General features: G+C 41.1%; 1 protein-coding gene across 10 annotated transcripts in view; it reads right to left on the bottom strand.

Annotated features, from left to right (window-relative positions):
* ATP8B4 (ATPase phospholipid transporting 8B4 (putative)) overlaps window positions 1-21,628 on the bottom strand; it is a 295,105-nt gene that overhangs the window by 32,037 nt on the left and 241,440 nt on the right. For 9 of the 10 annotated variants that reach the window (XM_029236307.1, XM_029236303.1, XM_029236302.1 and 6 more), the window contains 2 exons: window positions 18,591-18,774; window positions 17,687-17,910 (listed from right to left, as the gene is read on the bottom strand). The exons of the other annotated variant lie outside the window; for it this stretch is intronic. In XM_029236307.1, the coding sequence (XP_029092140.1) occupies window positions 17,687-17,910; window positions 18,591-18,774 (408 nt within the window). The remainder of the gene's footprint in view (window positions 1-17,686; window positions 17,911-18,590; window positions 18,775-21,628) is intronic. 10 annotated transcript variants of the gene reach the window in all.

Below are 21,628 nucleotides of genomic sequence, written 5' to 3'. Positions count from 1 at the left end.
CTCCACTTCTCCTTTAAGTCCTTAGCTACACTCAGAAAAGTTCACAGACACCCTCTGGTGACTAAGACCAAAAGAGAGGGGCATACTAGCCACATCATGACTCACATGGACCCCATCCCTGTTTCTCCCCTTCCACGCATGCTCAAGCCCTCTACTATTTCCACAACCCCCCCACAAACACTCTCTCCCTCCCTCCCCTCCCCTCACATGTGGGTTCATCAGATGCCCCAAAGATATGGGCAGGGTGAAGGAAGGAGGGGGAATGATTCCTCTGTAGCCTCTCCCGTGGGAAGCATTCTGGCCGGAGGCTAAACCAGACGAGTGCTGACATTCTGATTTCGGGTGACTCAAATTGTTTATATAAACAGGAGTCCTGAACAAAAATATTTGTCCTGAGGCCCCCGTCCTCCTAGGGGCAGCCATACCACCTCTACTTCCAAATTTTCTGTTACCCATTTCCAATATTCTTAATAAGAGGGAAAAGCCGTGCTCCTGTGCCATGCCACTAGTATGTTTGGAAGCCTAAAAGTGTCTCTTCCCAGATCAGAAAAAAGCCAGTGGAATGTTCATTTTTCCAACTTCACTGTTTTCCTATTTAAGGAAAGCTCCTCCTGGCTCCCTTCTCTGTGGGAGCAATTTATCAACCTTATCAACCATTTTATATATAGAGTAAAAATACTCCAGCTATAAATTATAATCTAACAGCTTGGGGAACACAAAACCTATGATTTATAGAATACCACATTTAAATAAACCTTAATAAGGATCTTAAACAGTTACAAAGGGCTTTCTCTTCTGAGACCATTGGCTTAGCTCCTTGTTCAAATGACAGGATGAACTACCTTTCTGGAGACATGTATTCCCCCCTTTTGCTCTGTGTTGCAGAGGAAAACTATATAATGATATTTTTCTTTTTGGCCTTAAAAAATTTGTCATTTAAAGAAAACACATTGTGGAATAAATATAAGGTGCTTAGCCTCAGCACATCTGTTACTGATTTGTGTAATTAGCAGAAACCCACCAGCAGGATCCAGGAGGAATGGCCCAGACCTGAGCACCCGCCCCTGCCCTGGTTTTCCACAGAGCACATCTGGAAGGGGAGGGGAGGGGAACCGCCAGCCTGGTTGACGTGGGCTCACAGGTAACCAAATCCATGAAGTCATCCAAGCCTTGAGGTTAGTCACACTCTTTCACGTCACTTTCCAAACTTTTCATTGTGAGTTTTCTTATATTGTTTGACAGAACTAATGTTTTTCTGGCCTTGACAAGATAATTGTTTCCATATCACAGCAGAATTAAAAAAAAAAGTACACAGCTCTGTATCTCACTGACAATGATAAATTGTCATCAGATAATATCAGAAGTACACAGTGCCAGTAGTTGCAGTTTCAAATGTGAATTTCCTAAATAGGGCTTCAACCAATGGTTTTTTTTTTTATTGTGGGTTTTTTTTTTTGGTGGGGGAGGTAGGTGGTTGAGGGGTTCTTATGGCTCTATCTCTGGTGGGGGATAGTTTATTAAAAGTCCTGAGGGCATAAGGTACTTTTAAAATAAGTTACACGTATAAACTGCACACAAATCCACAGTGGATTCCACGAAAATCATGCAGGCTTTGATAACAGATTGAGATAAAGCATGTCCTTAGAAAAGGTCCATGATTCAGTTTAAAGACTTATCTGACCTTTATCCAAACCCCTCTGGTCCAGAAATCTGGTTGGAAATCTCATCAGGGCAGATTATATTTAAATGGTCTTTTAGTGGCAGTTTGGTTGGAGTGTTTGCTGGCAGAAGGTGGCCTCCAGCTTCCAGATGATTCCAGGAGGAAGTTGCCACCTTTCTAAGGATCCAAGCTGTGGGAGATACTCCCTACAGCATAAGCTCTCTCTCAGTAAGAGAGTTCATTTTCTCCCCCATAGTCCTAGTGTACTGACTGTTTCTGGACGTTTCTCCTTTAGATTCCAAATAAAGCAAACATTTGCCTGATTAGGGGTTAGGAGAATACAGTATTTTTTTTTTAAAGATATTGCCATTCTCTCAAGTCTATAACAATTCCAGTGGCCATTTATCAAGCGGAGCAGAAGGGGCACTGAAAAAAAGTCAGAAGGCATGATGAGCTCTAGCCTCAGCCTTGTCTACCACCGATCCTCAGTTCTTGGGGGACTCAGGTTCCTCCTCTATCAAATGAGGGGCTAGACTCAGTATCTCTGACATTCCCTGCCAGAGCAAAGATTTTAGATTTCCACAAGACATACACTTTCTGTTCTGTGTCCCAGCTGCTTCTCCCAGGAAAGCCTACCCAGCAAAGCGAACAAAAGCAGTCTGGTCCCTCCCAGGCAGATTCTTTCTCCATGTGTCCTAAAGCAATCACAACAAAGGTGAGGCACTGAAGCCAAGGAGAGGAAAGTCCATAAACCAAGCACAGCCCAGCCTGTACCACATCATCATCCGAGATGTCCTAAGTGCCACCATCTCACGAGCAGTGAATCGCCCCACCCACCGGCCCCTTGGAGCCTAGCACGCCACAGATGGATGGGCTTGCACACCTGCCTCAGCCCGCCTACCAGGATGTGGCAGTGCCTGGAATCTACCGGAGCTATCATCAGAGAATAAGAGACTGGAAAAAATTCACCAGGCCCCATGACACAGGCCAAGGGAGTAAAGAAATAGCACATGTCACTTCATTAAGTAATTAAATTGGTGTTTTAAAAGTCAACAACGTGTCTGTGAAAGAACAATCTATTTACGTTTGGTCAGGTGTTCGGGGCTGCAGAGTATATTACTTCAAAGCAATCTGTTGAGAGATGCAGGGAAGAAATACTTAGGTGCTTATGAATCATGCTGAGATTGGACAGGGCTGGTCCCAAGATACGGCCCGTCCATGACAAATTTAATTTTAAAAAAGTCTTGGTGGAAAAATAAGCGAAAGGTGACTACAGAATTATTCAACATCAGTTTCACATTTATGAAAATAAAATCGTTCCCAGACTGTTAAGTTCCCTGAGGGCAGGAACTGCATCCCTCTGGTTCATTCTTGTGTCACTGGAGGCCTGCAGAGCCCTTGGCCCCAAACTGGTACTCAGTTTATTCTTTTGAAATGAATGAGCATTCAGAGACTATAGGCTCTGTGCTGGAGGATGTGAGTGAGTCTCACTCCTATGGGGATTAGACAGAGAAGTGACTGCAGATCAGGTCTGCCAAGCAAGGGCCTCTGAACACATGCCTGCTGTTACTGAATCTGCCGGGTCCTGGAGCTTTTATTACTACTGGCTCCATTTCACCGTGGAGCTTTCAATTCCACTGAAGCAATGTAGGAGGATGGAAGCGGTGGGAAGACCTCAGACGGCCAACTTTCATTAAGAGACTGGAAGTAAACAGCTTTCTAATGGGCTCTAGGAGCTAAGAAAGGATTGTCGCCCAACATGTGGCTTTGGAGGCCCAAGCCAGCTAAATGATTTCAATGGGGGAAAAAGTGTCACTGCAAAAATGTCCCCTATTCAAAAATTCTCATTCTCTGTAGAGTAGCATTTCTCCCAAATATGTTGTTTTCTTTTCACTTGCCTCATATTTACAGCATATTGTCCTTAGAAAAACAGGGCTAAGAAAAAAAGCCAAAAGATTTTTCAGTTAAACCTGTCGTTAATCAGGAGCTTCTAGTGAAAAACAGGGAATGGAAAAGAGACAATGATCCTGACCAATCTCAATTCCATATGCGAGTTGCTGTCACAGCCAGTTCTCAGTATTACTAACACACCAGCCCGCTCACATGGGGGTGGGGTGGGGGGAGACCAGCGTTTCCATCTTTATAGTGGTATAACAGCTGTTCTAGAAGATACTTCTTGCTGTATGCAATAAGTAATGCCATGCAGTTTTTTAAAGGTATTTCTGAATGAGTTGGTTTTAAATGGAATTTTAGAAATTAAAAAGAGATTAAATTCAGCTAACTGAAGGTCAGTTGGAAAGTGTTCAGGTATGACAGGAGGCTTTCCCTCCTTTTACTCTAGTCTCGCACCTTTACACAAACTAGCCCCTGCATCCCTGCAGGTAGCTACACCTGCAGGCCTCCAGACCTCCGCTTAATTTTGAAAATGTTCATATACTCACTTGAGATTAACTGAGCCCCTGAAGTCACACCAGATCCTCACACATGCCTTCTTTTTCCCATGCTCTCATATTAAGTTCAAATACAGTACTTCTATCAGACATATTTCTGCATATCTTTATTTCGCAATGAGAAAATGAGTTCCAGGTGGGTAGGAACTTGGCCTATTCATCATTTTGTTTTCTCTTCCCGAGACAGTAAACAAGCATTCCTACTAGCAATACAATCTTGTGTGACTCATGGCTATAAGCAAGGGATGAACTATTCAATTTAAAATGACAAAAATTGTAATGTTTATAAAATCAGAATAAACTGTAATAAATTCATATTTCAGAATGCCATTAAGAAATATAACATTTTTGAAGAACGTAAAACAAGAGGGACTTCTCAAAATGTGATTTTTTAATAAGAAAAAAGCAAAGAGTATGTTCTCAGATATATAAAAGTCAATATATATTCACATAAAATTATCTTTATAAGAAGGAAAAAACTTTGAGGATAGTGAAAAAGATTTTACAGAAGTTTAAATGAAAACCTCCCCCCCACCCCCCCTGATTCTTTTAGCATATAAAACAGGACTAATTTATCCCTGGACTAGATTTAATTAAGAAAATGGAAGTTTTTGAAAGAGAGGAACATAAATAGCCTATTCTTCTGGGAATAATATTCTTAGCATCATTTTGTCCTTTGTACATTTTACTGCCTCAAAACATTGAAACTAGGATAAATAGTTTTGAAACTGTCAGAGCCATCTATTCCAGAATTGCCCTAAGTGGGTTCTATGTGGTACTGCAGAGTTCTGTAGGACTTTATGCATGTTGCTTGGGGAAAACAAGGTTCCATGTCACATGAGTTTCGGTAATAATACCAAATATCATTGACCCTGAGACACTATTTATTCTAAGAGACACCATTATTGATGCAAAGATTAGACCAAATGGAGAATCTAACATTCTCATAACGCTAAGGCAGCAAAGGGCTGAATCTTTAGTGTGAGAGTAAAGGAGAAACAAATCTTTATGCAGAAAGGGACTGCAAGGAAACTTGCCTGTGTCAACCTTGGAACTAGCTAAAGGGAGAGACAAAAAAATTTCTCCTGAAAACTTGACTCTCAAATGGTATTCACCAGAGTTTACAGTTCAAATTCAAAAAAATCCTGGAACAGAGAGAAAGATCTCAGGTAGGTAGTATCCCCAGGGAACTGGCAGATGACACACAAATGCTCTCTGGAAAAAAAGAGACTTCAGGAGTGATGTCATCAAGATGGCAGCATAGGTCATTCCCAGCTTCAGTCTCCCTCACAAGAAGACTACCTAGCAACTATCCACAGACAAGACACCACTGTGAAAATCCCAGAACTGGGGGCTGAAGCTGAAGTGCCCTGTTGGATCACAGAGACTGAGAAGCATCACATTAGAAGGGAAGGAGGAGCAGCTATACCCTGACTGTGTCACCCCTCCCCCAGGGTGGTACAGCACTGCACCAAAAGGGCCCCTCTGGGCCTGTGGTTTCTCCACTGGGAGAAAGAGAACCCAAAGTGGATCAGATAGAGACAGATAAGTGGGGGACAGGGCTTACAGCAATCAGCACTCAGCAGCACTGAAGTAGAGATGCCAGCCAGGGGCTCTGCCCATCTGCAGAGCTGAGCCAGTAGCCCCTTCTGGCCAGGGACTTTGTTTGGTCCAGGCAGCTCTGCCTGATATGGGTAACCAGTCAACAAGCTATATTCGCTGTGGAGACTGTTCTGTGGCCCCACCTAGGCAGAGAAGAAAATTCACAACCTGCTGAGTATAGCCCCCAGTCCTACCCAACCGGGAAGCCTGGCCAGTGAACCCAGGTAGCCAGGGAGCCCTCCATGCTACAGCCCTGCTTATACAGAGCCCCCGGCCAGAAGGCCTACCCAACTCTGAAGTATAGCCTCTGGTCTCATATGACCAGGGAGTCAGAACAGTGACCCTGGGTAGCCTCAAAGCCCAGCGTATGGTACCACCCAGTTCGAGAAACCCAGTCTACAGCCCCACCCTGAAGCAGGGCCCAGCATACAGAACTGCCCAATTGCTAAATGCTGCCTATAGCCCAGCCCAGTCAGGGAGCTCAGCCAGTGAGTCCACCCAATCATGGAGCATAGTCTGTGGGTCCCATCTGATGTGGAAGCCCAGACAGGGACCCAGTCCAACTTTGGGACACACCCTTTGGTCCCACCTCATCACAGAGCACAGTGTGAGGTCCCATCCAACCTTAAAGCCCTGCCTATGGACCTGCATAAACAAAGAATGCAGCCGTGAGCACCATCTGGTCAGGAAGCACAGCCTGAAATGTCATCTACCGTGAGCGATCACAGAGCCCAGCCAGCAGCAGCCCCCTGACCTCAGAGCATAGGCAGTGACTTCACCCAACTAGAGACCCTGACAGCAAACCCCACTGCCCACAGATGCTGCCAGCTGACCCATCAAGTACCCCAAGCTGCAGGAGATCTATGAACTGTCTGACATGGAATTCAGAATAATCCTCGTAAAGAATTTCAGTGAACTATAAGAATACACGGGCATCTAAAATTAAGAAAATGCATAAACAAAATGAGAAGTTCAACAAAGAAATAGAAATCATCAAAACGAACAAATAGAAATCTTACAGCTGAAGAATACAATGAGAGAAGAAAGCAATAAGAGCATCAACAACAGACTCAACCAAGTAGAAGAAAGAATCAGTAAATCTAGAACATAAGTCATGTTAAATTATCCAAACTCAAACAAATAGAAAGTAGAATGGTGATTTCCACAGGCTGGAGAGAGAGGGAAATAGGGAGCTGTTTTTCAATGGATATAGAGTTCAGTTTTACAGGATGAAAAAATTCTGGAGATCTGTTGTACAACAACGTGAATGTACTTAATACTACTGAACTGTACACTTAAAAATGGTTAAGACAGTAAATTTCATGTTTATGTTTTTTACCACAATTAAAAATATTTTAAAATTATTTTTTAAAAACTGACATAGACCACAATTAAAAAACCTACTTCATATGGTTATTATAAGTATTGAGCTAATACAGTCAAAATATTTACACAATGCCTGGCACATAGTAAGTGCTCTCTAAGTGTTAGCTATACTTGCAATTTGCTTTTGTCCCTACCTGTTGGTGTCAACAATATCATGATTCCACCTAGCAGATGACATCAAAACGTTTATGCCATTACATGGGCACTGTCACTGACTTGCTGCCTTTTCTTCTCCAACAGACCATAACAAATTACTACTTGCCACTCTCCTGACAAGCCTATCTACTTTTCTGAAAATCCTGGAAATAAAACCTTCAATTCTCCACAATGTGGACAGCTAATAAAATTTGTGAGATCACATTTTGCCATGTCCACAAAGAATGCACCTCTTAGACATCCCTTTCCGTACCTGAGATATAAGTTCCAGCAGGCATCACAGTCTGACACATACAAGGGGCTTAGTAAAAATTCACTGAATGAATGAAAGCCTTAAATAGTAGGATTCAGGGATCCTCTCCAGTAGATATAAATCTAAGTCTCAATTTGATCATATCATCATAAAAATTAGGGCAAAATGGGTAGCAGTCCAAGATTTCTACTCAGTAGCCCAATTGGTCTTATGTGGTGACTCCTCCCCTCCTTACAGAGGATTATTGGCTTATTTAAATCAGCAAAGACCTAGGCAAAGCAAAATAAACAAGGGAAAATCCACTCTATGTCTTTCTTAGAATGAAGCTATTTATAAGAAATGTATTACTTGTGGTCCAATTAGCCATCCTATGTTAATATTAACACCACTGAAAAAAGACATCTTTCTACTTTCTGGAATCAATGCCATAATCACACTAAGATTTTAAGACACTGAGCCCACAGTGCTGGTCAGGCTGCACACATTTACACAGACCAGATGCAAAGCCTGTAGAGATGGCCCTTGGTGCAGGTAGAGTAAATGGCACCTGCAGGAGTGACTGGACGCATATTGGAAGGACTCGCCTTGCTGGATCTACCTCAAGCAAGCACAGGAAAGGACTCTAGAAACAACCAACAACATTGAAATGACTATACGCCTTCTATAAGCCAGGCGCCGTTCAAGACTATAGGCTGTATGGATGACTCAGATGTGCTTCCTTTCCTTGAGAAGCTCAGGGTTAAGCTAGATAAAATCATAAGAGACTGGGTGAATTGGGAAAAGAAATCCTCTCCCCTGAAACAGATACCCATTTTTCTCCTGACCTTGTCTTAGTGCATGTAAGCCTCAGGGGCCATGGCTTTGGCAGGGTTGATAAAAAGATTCTAAGCCCTCTGGAACAATTCTTTTGGGGGGAAAAGCTGTTTGCTTAACTGGCCCCTCTGCCTCAGAAAAGATGAGTAGAGTCCAGAGTGGACAAAATGAAAAGTCATCAGATTGGATTTCACTCCAGGCTCTGGGTTCAAAAGGGATACCTTCAGATTTTCTTCTATATTGGCCAGCCCCAAGGTTTCAAAGTATGGTACCCCACTTGCAACATCAGCATCTACAGGGAACTTGTTAAAAATGCAAATTTGGGAGCTCTACCTCAGACCTACTGAATCAGAGAGTCAGGTGGGGCCCAGGGAGCTGTGCTTCAGAAGCCTTTCAGGTGATTCCCATGCACATCAAAGCTTGAAAACCACTGGTCCAGCTCAACTCACTAGCATCAGGAAGAACACAGAGGCCCATTTAGGACTGTCAATGGATTCAAATGAAGACTGTGCGATTAACTAGTTTTCAGTGTAAATAATAAAATAAAAATAATAGATAATAAAACAAAGAAGAACTCAGAAAAGACACATGCTCAATTAAATCAAACATTTAAGAAACCTAAGCTGAGTTTATATCAGATACTCATGTATTTGGAGCAATCATTGTTCTCCCTTGCTGTTCTCTTTTAAACTGAAAATACTGTTGAGAAGATTAAAAATCTAGTTGCTTAACATCTGACTCTGACCAGTTTTATCAGATCCCGAAAGCAGAGCAGAAAATCACCTAAATGTAGAGATCAGAAGTCACTGAACATTCATTTCAACTTCATAGTTTTAACAAAGACAACTTTGGCAGTAAACTTGCCTATCCAAGCCTGGTGTGTCTGTCTGCCCATTCAAACCACTAACTACTCCTCTGCGTCCTAAGAGCTCTAAATAAGGGTTAAGGCATCTCTTCTGTGTTTTGTGATCTTTCAAAAGCCCCAAACTTTTATAATATGAAAACTGGATCTCTCAAAAACACCACTTAGCAAATAGCCTTGCTGCATTCTCATGTGGAGAAAAAGCCAACAGTCTAGGAGGGCACAGGCCACCTTCCCATGCTTGTCTTTGTTAGACTAAGGTGGAACCCTGAGCAGGTAAATATCCCCACTCCAGTGCCTTCTCTGAAGCAGCACTAAGAAAACTTTTATTTCTGAGAAACTAAAATCAAGACTTTGCTTTACTTCAACTGTCTAGATATTACCAAAAATATCAACAGAATTTGCTTTTAGTTTGGGGAATGTTATTCTTAAAAGAGAAAATTAGAAATGGGTATGGATGTGTCTTTAGGAAATCTCAACTTCTCAGAAAAGGGGGAAAATGTACAAAACCTATTTTCATTACAAAGAGGATTTGCTAATCTCCCTTGGAACATTTAAGATAACATAAAATGCTAAGATTTAATTCATACTCAATTTTTCTGGAATAAAATAATTGAAAAAATTAGCTCCATGTATATCATTGAAACCAGTAACTAAAACAAGAGGAAGGAGTTGAGGAAGATGGCGGAAGAGTAAAACGCGGAGATCACCTTCCTCCCCACAGATACATCAGAAATACATCTACACGTGGAACAACTCCTACAGAACACCCACTGAACGCTGGCAGAAGACCTCAGACCTCCCAAAAGGCAAGAAACCCCCCAAGTACCTGGTAGGGCAAAAGAAAAGAGAATAAACAGAGACAAAGAATAGGGACGGGCCCTGCACCAGTGGGAGGGAGCTGTAAAGGAGGAAAGGATTCCACACACTAGGAAGCCCCTTCGCGGGTGGAGACTGCGGGTGGCGGAGAGGGGAAGCTTCAGGGCCACGGAGGAGAGCACAGAAACAGGGGTGCGGAGGGCGAAGCGGAGAGATTACCGCACGGAGAATCAGTGCCGACCAGCACTCACCAGCGCGAGAGGCTTGTCTGCTCACCCGCCGGGGTGGGCGGGGATGCGAGCTGAGGCTCGGGCTTCGGTCGGAGCGCAGGGAGAGGACTGGGGTTGGCGGCTTCAACACAGCCTGCAGAGGGTTTAGTGCACCACGGCTAGCCGGGAGGGAGTCCGGGGAAAAGTCTGGACCTGCCGAAGAGGCAAGAGACTTTTTCTTCCCTCTTTGTTTCCTGGTGCACGAGGAAAGGGGATTCAGAGCGCTGCTTAAAGGAGTTCCAGAGACGGGCGTGAGCCGCGGCTAAAAGCGCGAACCCCACAGACAGGCATGAGACACTAAGGCTGCTGCTGCCGCCACCAAGAAGCCTGCGTGCGAGCACAGGTCACTCTTCACACCTCCCTTCCGGGGAGCCTGTGCAGCCCGCCACTGCCAGGGAGCCGGGATCCAGGGACAACTTCCCCGGGAGAACGCACGGTGCGCCTCAGGCTGGTGCAACGTCATGCCGGCCTCTGCCGCCGCAGGCCCGCCCCGCACTCCGTACCCCTCCCTTCCCCCTGGCCTGAGTGAGCCAGAGCCCCTGAATCAGCGGCTCCTTTAACCCCGCCCTGTCTGACCCAAAAACAGACGCCCTCCAGCGACCTACACACAGAGGCGGGACCAAATCCAAAGCTGAACCCCGGGAGCTGTGCGAACAAAGAAGAAAAAGGGAAATCTCTCCCATCAGCCTCAGAGGCAACGGATTAAATCTCCACAATCAACTTGATGTACCCTGCATCTGTGGAATACCTAAATAGACAACGAATCATCCCAAATTGAGGAGGTGGACTTTGGGAACAAGATAGATTATTTTTTCCCCTTTTCCCCTTTTTGTGAGTGTGTATGTGTATGCTTCAGTGTGAGATTTTGTATGTATAGCTTTGCTTTCACCATTTGTCCTAGGGTTTTTTCTTTTCTTTACTTAAAAAATTTTTTTCTTCATAATTTTTTATTTTCATAACTTTATTTTATCTTATTTTATTTTATCCTCTTTCTTTCTATTTTTTCTCCCTTTTATTCTGAGCTGTGTGGATGAAAGGCTCTTGGTGCTCCAGCCAAGAGTCAGTGCTGTGCCTCTGAGGTGGGAGAGCCAACTTTAGGACACTAGTCCACAAGAGACCTCCCAGCTCCACATAATATAAAACGGTGAAAATCTCCCAGAGATCTCCATCTCAACACCATGACCCAGCTTCACTCAACAACCAGCAAGCTACAGTGCTGGACACCCTATGCCAAACAACTAGCAAGACAGGAACACAACCCCACCCATTAGCAGAGAGGCTGCCTAAAATCATAATAAGGCCACAGACACGCCAAAACAAACCACCAGATGTGGACCTGCCCACCAGAAAGACAAGATCCAGCCTCATCCAACAGAACACAGGCACTAGTGCCCTCCACCAGGAAGCCTACACAACCCACTGAACCAACCTTACCACTGGGGACAGACACCAAAAAAACGGGAACTACGAACATGCAGCCTGCAAAAAGGAGACCCCAAACACAGTAAGATAAGCAAAATGAGAAGACAGAAAAACACACAGCAGATGAAGGAACAAGGGAAAAACCCACCAGAACTAACAAATGAAGAGGAAATAGGCAGTCTACCTGAAAAAGAATTCAGAATAATGATAGTAAAGATGATCCACAATCTTAGAAATAGAATAGAGAAAATGCAAGAAAATTTAACAAGGACCTAGAAGAACTAAATATGAAACAAGCAACGATGAACAACACTACAAATGAAATTAAGAATACTCTAGAAGGGATCAATAGCAGAATAACTGAGGCAGAAGAACGGATAAGTGACCTGGAGGATAAAATAGTGGAAATAACTACTGCAGAGCAGAATAAAGAAAAAAGAATGAAAAGAACTGAACACAGTCTCAGAGACCTCTGGGACAACATTAAACGCACAAACATTCGAATTATAGGGGTCCCAGAAGAAGAAGAGAAAAAGAAAGGAACTGAGAAAATATTTGAACAGGTTACACTTGAAAACTTCCATAGTGTGGGAAAGGAAATAGCTAATCAAGTCCAGGAAGCACAGAGAGTCCCATACAGGATAAATCCAAGGAGAAATATGCCAAGACACATATTAATCAAACTATCAAAAATTAAATACAAAGAAAATATATTAAAAGCAGCAAGGGAAAAATAACACACAAGGGAATCCCCATAAGGTTAACAGCTGATCTTTCAGCAGAAACTCTGCAAGGCAGAAGGGAGTGGCAGGACATATTTAAAGTAATGAAGGAGAAAAACCTACAACCAAGATTACGCTACCCAGCAAGGATCTCATTTAGATTTGATGGAGAAAATAAAACATTTACAGACAAGCAAAAGTTGAGAGAGTTCAGCACCACCAAACCAGCTTAACAACAAATGCTAAAGGATCTTCTCTAGGCAAGAAACACCAGAAGGAAAAGACCTACAATAACGAATCCAAAACAATTAAGAAAATGGGAATAGGAACATACATATTGATAATTACCTTAAATGTAAATGGATTAAATGCTCCCACCAAAAGACACAGACTGGCTGAATGGATACAAAAACAAGACCCATATATATGCTGCCTACAAGAGACCCACTTCAGACCTAGGGACACATACAGACTGAAAGTGAGGGGATGGAAAAAGATATTCCATGCAAATGGAAACCAAAAGAAAGCTGGAGTAGCAATTCTCATATCAGACAAAATAGACTTTAAAATAAAGACTATTACAAGAGAGAAAGAAGGACAGTACATAATGATCAAGGGATCCATCCAAGAAGAAGATATAACAATTGTAAATATTTATGCACCCAACACAGGAGCACCTCAATACATAAGGCAAATACTAACAGCCATAAAAGGAGAAATCGACAGTAACACATCATAGTAGGGGACTTTAACACCCCACTTTCACCAATGGACAGATCATCCAAAATGAAAATAAATAAGGAAACACAAGCTTTAAATGATACATTAAACAGGATGGACTTAATTGATATTTATAGGACATTCCATCCAAAAACAACAGAATACACATTTTTCTCAAGTGCTCATGGAACATTCTCTAGGATAGATCATATCTTGCGTCACAAATCAAGCCTTGGTAAATTTAAGAAACTTGAAATCGTATCAAGTATCTTTTCTGACCAGAATGCTATGAGACTAGATATCAATTACAGAAAAAGATCTGTAAAAAATACAAACACATGGAGGCTAAACAATACACAACTTAATAACAAAGTAACCACTGAAGAAATCAAAGAGGAAATCAAAAACTACCTAGAAACAAATGACAATGGAGACACGACGACCCAAAACCTATGGGATGCAGCAAAAACAGTTCCAAGAGGGAAGTTTATAGCAGTACGATCCTACCTTATGAAACAGGAAACATCTCAAATAAACAACCTAACCTTGCACCTAAAGCAATTAGAGAAAGAAGAACAAAAGAACCCCAAAGTTAGCAGAAGGAAAGAAATCATAAAGATCAGATCAGAAATAAATGAAAAAGAAATGAAGGAAACGATAGCAAAGATCAATACAACTAAAAGCTGGTTCTTTGAGAAGATAAACAAAATTGATAAACCATTAGCCAGACTCATCAAGAAAAAAAGGGAGAAGACTGAAATCTATAGAATTAGAAATGAAAAAGGAGAAGTAACAACTGACACTGCAGAAATACAAAAGATCATAAGAGATTACTACAAGCAACCTTATGCCAATAAAATGGACAACCTGGAAGAAATGGACAAATTCTTCGAAAAGAGCAACCTTCAGAGAATGAACCAGGAAAAAATAGAAAATATGAACAGACCAATCATAAGCACTGAAATTGAAACTGTGATTAAAAATTTTCCAAGAAACAAAAGCCTAGGACCAGATGGCTTCACAGGCGAATTCTATCAAACATTTAGAGAAGAGCTAACACCTATCCTTATCAAACTCTTCCAAAATTTAGCAGATGGAAGATCACTCCCGAACTCATTCTACGTGGCCACTATCACCCTGACACCAAAACCAGACAAAGATACTACAAAAAAAGAAAATTACATACCAATATCACTGATGAATATAGATGCAAAAATCCTCAACAAAATACTAGCAAACAGAATCCAACAGCACATTAAAAGGACCATACACCATGATCAAGTGGAGTTTATTCCAGGAATGCAAGGATTCTTCAATATACGCGAATCAATCAACGTGATACACCATATTAACAAATTGAAAGAGAAAAACCATATGATCATCTCAATAGATGCAGAGAAAGCTTTCGACAAAATTCAACACCCATTTATGATAAAAACCCTGCAGAAAGTAGGCATAGAGGGAACTTTCCTCAACATAATAAAGGCCATATATGACAAACCCACAGCCAACTTCGTCCTCAATGGTGAAAAACTGAAACCATTTCCACTAAGATCAGGAATAAGACAAGGTTGCCCACTCTCACCACTATTATTCAACATAGTTTTGGAAGCTTTAGCCACAGCAATCAGAGAAGAAAAGGAAATAAAGGGATTCCAAATTGGAAAAGAAGAAGTAAAGCTGTCACTGTTTGCAGATGACATGATACTATACATAGAGAATCCTAAAGATGCTACCAGAAAACTACTAGAGCTAATCAATGAATTTGGTAAAGTAGCAGGATACAAAATTAATGCACAGAAATCTCTGGCATTCCTATACACTAATGATGAAAAATCTGAAAGTGAAATCAAGAAAACAGTCCCATTTACAATTTCAACAAAAAGATTAAAATATCTAGGAATAAACCCACCTAAGGAGAAAAAAGACCTGTATGCAGAAAATTATAAGACACTGATGAAAGAAATTAAAGATGATACAAATAGATGGAGAGATATACCATGTTCTTGGATTGGAAGAATCAACATTGTGAAAATGACTCTACTACCCAAAGCAATCTACAGATTCAATGCAATCCCTATCAAACTACCACTGGCATTTTTCACAGAACTAGAACAAAAAATTTCACAATTTGTATGGAAACACAAAAGACCCCGAATAGCCAAAGCAATCTTGAGAACGAAAAATGGAGCTGGAGGAATGAGGCTCCCTGACTTCAGACTATACTACATAGGTACAGTAATCAAGACAGTATGGTACTGGCACAAAAACAGAAATACAGATAAATGGAACAGGATAGAAAGCCCAGAGATAAAACTACACATATATGATTACCTTATCTTTGATAAAGGAGGCAAGAATATACAGTGGAGAAAAGACAGCCTCTTCAATAAATGGTGCTGGGAAAACTGGACAGGTACATGTAGAAGTATGAAATTAGAACACTCCCTAACACCATACACAAAAATAAACTCAAAATGGATTAAAGACCTAAATGTAAGGCCAGAAACTATCAAACTCTTAGAGGAAAACATAGGCAGAACACTCTATGACATAAATCACAGCAAGATCCTTTTTGACCCACCTCCTAGAGAAATGGAAATAAAAACAAAAATAAACAAATGGGACCTAATGAAACTTAAAAGCTTTTGCACAGCAAAGGAAACCATAAACAAGACCAAAAGACAACCCTCAGAATAGGAGAAAATATTTGCAAATGAAGCAACTGACAAAGGATTAATCTACAAGAGTTACAAGCAGCTCATGCAGCTCAATAACAAAAAAACAAAGAACCCAATTCCAAAATGGGTAGAAGACCTAAATAGACATTTCTCCAAAGAAGATATACAGACTGCCAACAAACACATGAAAGAATGCTCAACATCATGAATCATTAGAGAAATGCAAATCAAAACTACAATGAGATATCATCTCACACCAGTCACAATGGCCATCGTCAAAAAATCTAGAAACAATAAATGCTGGAGAGGGTGTGGAGGAAAGGGAACCCTCTTGCACTGTTGGTGGGAATGTAAATTGATACAGCCACTGTGGAGAACAGTATGGAAGTTCCTTAAAAAACTACAAATAGAACTACCATACGACCCAGCAATCCCACTACTGGGCATATACCCTGAGAAAACCATAATTCAAAAAGAGTCATGTACCACAATGTTCATTGCAGCTCTATTTACAATAGCCAGGACATGGAAGCAACCTAAGTGTCCATCATCGGATGAATGGATAAAGAAGATGTAGCACATATATACAATGGAATATTACTCAGCCATAAAAAGAAACGAAATTGAGATATTTGTAGTGAGGTGGATGGACCTAGAGTCTGTCATACAGAGTGAAGTAAGTCAGAAAAAGAAAAACAAATACCGTATGCTAACATATATATATGGAATCTGAGAAAAAAAAAAAGTTCGTGAAGAACCTAGGGGTAAGACGGGAATAAAGACACAGACCTACTAGAGAATGGTCTTGAGGATATGGGAAGGGGGAAGGGTAAGCTGTGACAAAGTGAGAGAGTGGCATGGATATATATATATATATACACTACCAAACGTAAAATAGATAGCTAGTGGGAAGCAGCCGCATAGCACAGGGAGATCAGCTCGGTGGTTTGTGACCACCTACAAGGGTGGGATAGGGAGGGTGGGAGGGAGGGAGATGGAAGCAGGAAGAGTTATGGGAACATATGTATATGTATAACTGATTCACTTTGTTATAAAGCGGAAACTAACACACCATTGTAAAGCAATTATACTCCAATAAAGATGTTAAAAATAAAAGAGGAAGGAAGAACAACTGAAGAAATCTCTAGTGATAGTTATAGTTACCATTTCATTCTCAAGGACAACCTTTTTCTTTTGTTGCTGTTGTTTAAAATATTGATGCCATTTTTTATTCATAAATATATTTAAATGCTATAAGTCTTACATTTCACAGTTGATACCCAGCGTCAAAATTTTCCTGATATCCAAGATATGGGGTTAAGTAACCTTTAAAATGTCTAAAAGTAGATATAAAAATAGAATCCTAATTTACGAATTTGCTAATTTTTCTTCCTTGCTACCAACATAACCTATGGATCAATTTTTAGCTGATGAATTGCTGTCAAACAGCCTTGAGGTCAGGGTAGCAATTCCTTCCCCTGATTTAAAATATTTACATTCAGTGTGTTGGGTGAGTGATCATCTTTCCAACAGATATGCCTCAACTTTTCTTATTAGTGTTTCTCAGATTCTGAATTAAAACTCTACATCAAGCTTACCTGTCATCATACCCAAAATTTCAATAAAAACTTTAAAATGCACAGGAAGGAGTCGTCATTAGTTACTATGTAAATAAGCAAAAAATAAAACTCTAGCTAAATATATATTCTTCTTGGGTTCAAAGCTCAAGTCAACTATCCATTACATAAGTTGTCACACTGTCATTTATATTAGATATATAAAAATGATCTCTATTGATTAGTAAAGAGCCATGAACAACAGTCATCTACAATCCAGGGGATCGTATAAAAGAAAGAAACTTTTTTACCAACCTGGGCTGAGAAACCACAGAAGAAACCAAACCAGAAATGCACAAGTGTGAATGCAAAATTCTTATAGAAGAAATAGCATAAGAATTTGCACATTCGGAAATAGGACCACCTTCCATGAACAAGGAGAAGCCTTTGGAGGTATCTAAACTGTGCAAATGCGTAGTCGCTGGCTAGGACTGCCTGCAGTCCTTCCTGGCCACTGATGCCGACACCAATGTGAGCACCTACAAAGGAGAAGAGGGACAGTTTCACTCCCCAAACAAAGACACAACTTCTTTGGGGAACCTATCACTCCTCTTTTTTTAATTTGTTATTTTTATTTTTGGCCACACCACTTGGCTTGCGGTATCTTAATTCCCCGATCAGGGATCAAACCCAGGCCCCCAGTAGTGGAAGCGCCGCCAAGTCCTAACCACTGGACCGCCAGGGAATTCCCCTATCACTCTTCTTGTATGTTATTATTTATTCACAGAAACCCATAGCATTTATAATATTTCCCATATATTATCTCATGAAACACTCATGATAGGTATTTATCCTAGTTTTTCAAAAGAGAAAATTGACTCAGAAAGTTCAGTAACTTGAACAAAGTTTTACAATTTGTAAGTGGCAAAGCTGGGACTAAACCTTAGTGTTGGGACTGTGTATCTAATGTTCATTCCTCTACACCATAGCTACTTATTTCTCCAAACAGTGACCAATACATAAATGATTTAGTTAAAGGTGTTTTCTTTTTTGTTTTTAATGAATGCTAATAATGGTGGATGAATTGAGCCCTAAAAGTATTCATTTCAGAAACACTGGGAAAATTAAATTGCAATGCAATCTCCATTACATATTGCCCAGTGCTGAACCTGGGAGCTCCAGGTCTGCAGCACGCCCCGTTGAGCAAATGTCCCCTTACTTTTGATCATGCTGACGTCATTGGCTCCATCGCCTATGGCCAAAGTGACAGCATTTCTGTGCTTCTTCACCAGCTCTACTACTTGAGCTTTCTGGAGAGGGGTGACTCGGCAGCAAACCACAGTCTTACACATGCAGGCAAGTTCTAGAAGATCGTTCTTGACATCACTTTCTAGAGCATGGGCCTACGTTATTTTTTTTTTTAAATCCACAATAGAACGAGAAATAATAAATGAGAGATGTCATTTGGGAAGCAGATTTCTTGTTTCTCAGCTGATTTCTAAACAGTTTAATTCACTTCAACAAGTCATTGTTGACTCAGGGCCACACAAACAACAAAAGAAAAGAGTATTGAACTCCTACTTAGTGCCAAGGAATTTTACCATAAAAGTAAAAGACGCAGTGTCCTTTGTTTCTTCCTTGATACATTATCGTGCTGCATTGGAGAGATACAGTTGAATGCCGGAAAAGGTCCGGAATCCACTAAAATAAGGAAAAGCAAAGGCCAGAACCAATCCATCACCTCACCAAATTTAGAATGAACTACGAAATGATGATTTGTCTGTTCTACATGATGACATTTTTGTTTCCTTTGCACTGTTGTTTTGTATATTTAGTGTTTCTTGTTGTGGTTGTTAATGTGAGAGCAAATGAGAAGCAGATGTTCTGGAGATTAGCCCTTGAAGAACATAGCGACTGAAATCAAGAGAGGCCTGTGCAAAGGGTGGCATGCAACCTGTGTCTCAGACGGGGTTCCCCAGCCACTTACACCCTTGCACTTCTTAGACATACCAAAGAAGGACTGAAAAGGAGAACATAATCCTTTGTAATTAAGTACAATCTTTTTCTAGAAAACATCTCTACATTATTTAATAAACACATTAAGAGAAAACAGGAATCCACCTACACTTTGAGTCATCATTATCTTTGAATGAATCTTTAGTGAGATGTTCACAGCCCATTCACACTCTGGCCCCTATATTCCTTTTGAGTCTGTCTTCTACCACCACCTTCAGGTTTACTCTTTACTCCTGTCAGGCCAAGTTGCTTGTTTCCATAATCTGGCAGGTTCTTTCTTGCCTTTGTGCCTTTGCACTTGCTGTTTCCTCTACCTGAAAACATCACTTCCTCTGGGAAGTCTTCCCTGATTTTCCCATGAGGAACTAAATGTGCTGCTTTGCCTCTATGCTCTCAAAGCACTGTGTCCGGGCTTCCCTGGTGGCGCAGTGGTTGAGAGTCCGCCTGCCGATGCAGGGGACACAGGTTCGTGCCCCAGTCCGGGAAGATCCCACATGCCGCGGAGCGGCTGGGCCCGTGAGCCATGGCTGCTGAGCCTGTGCGTCCGGAGCCTGTGCTCCGCAACGGGAGAGGCCACAACAGTGAGAGGCCCGCATACCGCAAAAAAAGCACTGTGTCCATTCCTCCTTATAGTATTTGTCATACCACTGAGAGATTAGCTCTCACCAGATGACAATCCCTAAAACAAGGACTGTGTTCTCTTCACATCCTTATCCTCAGCCTCTAGCACAGTGACCTGGACATGCTTAATGAATGTTAATGGGATGAATGGAAGGATGGGTGAATGAGTATAAAAACATGACTGTAATGCAGAAAATTCTCGTGTCAAAGCCTACAATTCTTAGGGGAAATTCTGAGTTAGCTTTCTCAAATATAATTACCCTCTCTGAAAGAGAAAGTGTGTAACTGACTGTCTTGCTCAGAATGGTTCCCATCTCTTTCTTTTCTTTTTTCTTTATTATCAACAAGTGAAAAACCTAGACACAGACTGTGAGAAAGAAAGACCCAATTACATTCTGCAAAGCATCAAGATTTGAGCAAACTGGAATCGTGATTTTTTTAAAAAAAAACTGATCATACTAGTAGAAACACAGTCAGTTCTCCTTAAATTAAAAATGACATTTCATGGTTTCATAAGCTTCAGGCTTTGAAGCTGAGGGGGTTCTTGAGGAGTGTCTATCTTAGCTCTTTCTTTCAACAGATTTAGAGACAGAGAGAGAATCTTGTGTGTTATCACCTTAGTACTCTAACTGCCCACACACTGGCCTCTTTGAGCCTGAGGGAAAGTCAAAGCACAAGTCATTAGGGACCCTTTCCCTATTGTGGTTGGTCCCGGGGCAATTCAGCTTGAAGACCACCAGCTCTAAGTCCCAGCTGACAGGCTTAGAATTTTCAGTTGCTGCTCATTTGAGCAAAGGAGAAGTTCGTGTCATCTGGACAAACTTTCAACTAAGCTTGGCCTGCAACTGAGCTCTGTAACTTTCCATGGGGTAGAAGGCAACACATCATTACGTCTGGAATCCAGCTGGATAACGCTCTAAGCACTAAGAACTAACAGACAGCTGATCACAAGGGGGGGAATACAATATACTCATTTCCAACTTCTTTTGTCCTCTAAGAAACTGTCTACAAGAAGATACGTTTATTTTCCAAACTCCCAAAAGTGAAAAATGATCATCAAAGCCGGAGAAAGATGTGAGATTAGCTCTTTGTGCATATAAATGATAATTTCACTGGAGTACAATCAGAGCTTTTGTTTTCTAAATTCGAAACTCAGAAGAGCTTTTGATATTTGTTCAAGATTTGGAACCTGAACTACATTAAAAGTACAATGCAAGTTTATTCTATTACGACAAGAACCAGATTTCCTAATCAAAGCAAATTGTTTGGCATCGCTCTAAAATGCTGCTATTTAGAAAGACCACTAGAGGTATCTTAATGGCAATAATTTGGTGTGGTAATTATATGAAGGTCAGGCTGTGCTCTGCAAATCACAAACATTAGCAAGAGCAATAATTGCAATACATCTATCCAGTTGCATTATTTTAATTAAACAACAGGGAGCTGTGACACTCTCCCTCAGAAAAGCACTTAAACAGTACTGCTAAACGGTCTGTAGTCATTTAGACAAGATTGATATCCTCTGAATTCAGTATTTCTTCAGATCCTCCCCTTCACTGTGGTGGTTCAAGCAATAATGTATGAAATATATATTAGAAGTTTCCCTTTCCTTTGCAAACA

The sequence above is a fragment of the Monodon monoceros genome, unplaced genomic scaffold (genome assembly GCF_005190385.1).
Source record: "Monodon monoceros isolate NGI ecotype Baffin Bay Population unplaced genomic scaffold, NGI_Narwhal_1 Super_Scaffold_21, whole genome shotgun sequence".
Taxonomy (NCBI): Eukaryota; Metazoa; Chordata; class Mammalia; order Artiodactyla; family Monodontidae; genus Monodon; species Monodon monoceros.
The sequence above is the reverse complement of the archived record's forward strand: the minus strand, read 5'-3'. Positions and strand labels throughout refer to the sequence as shown.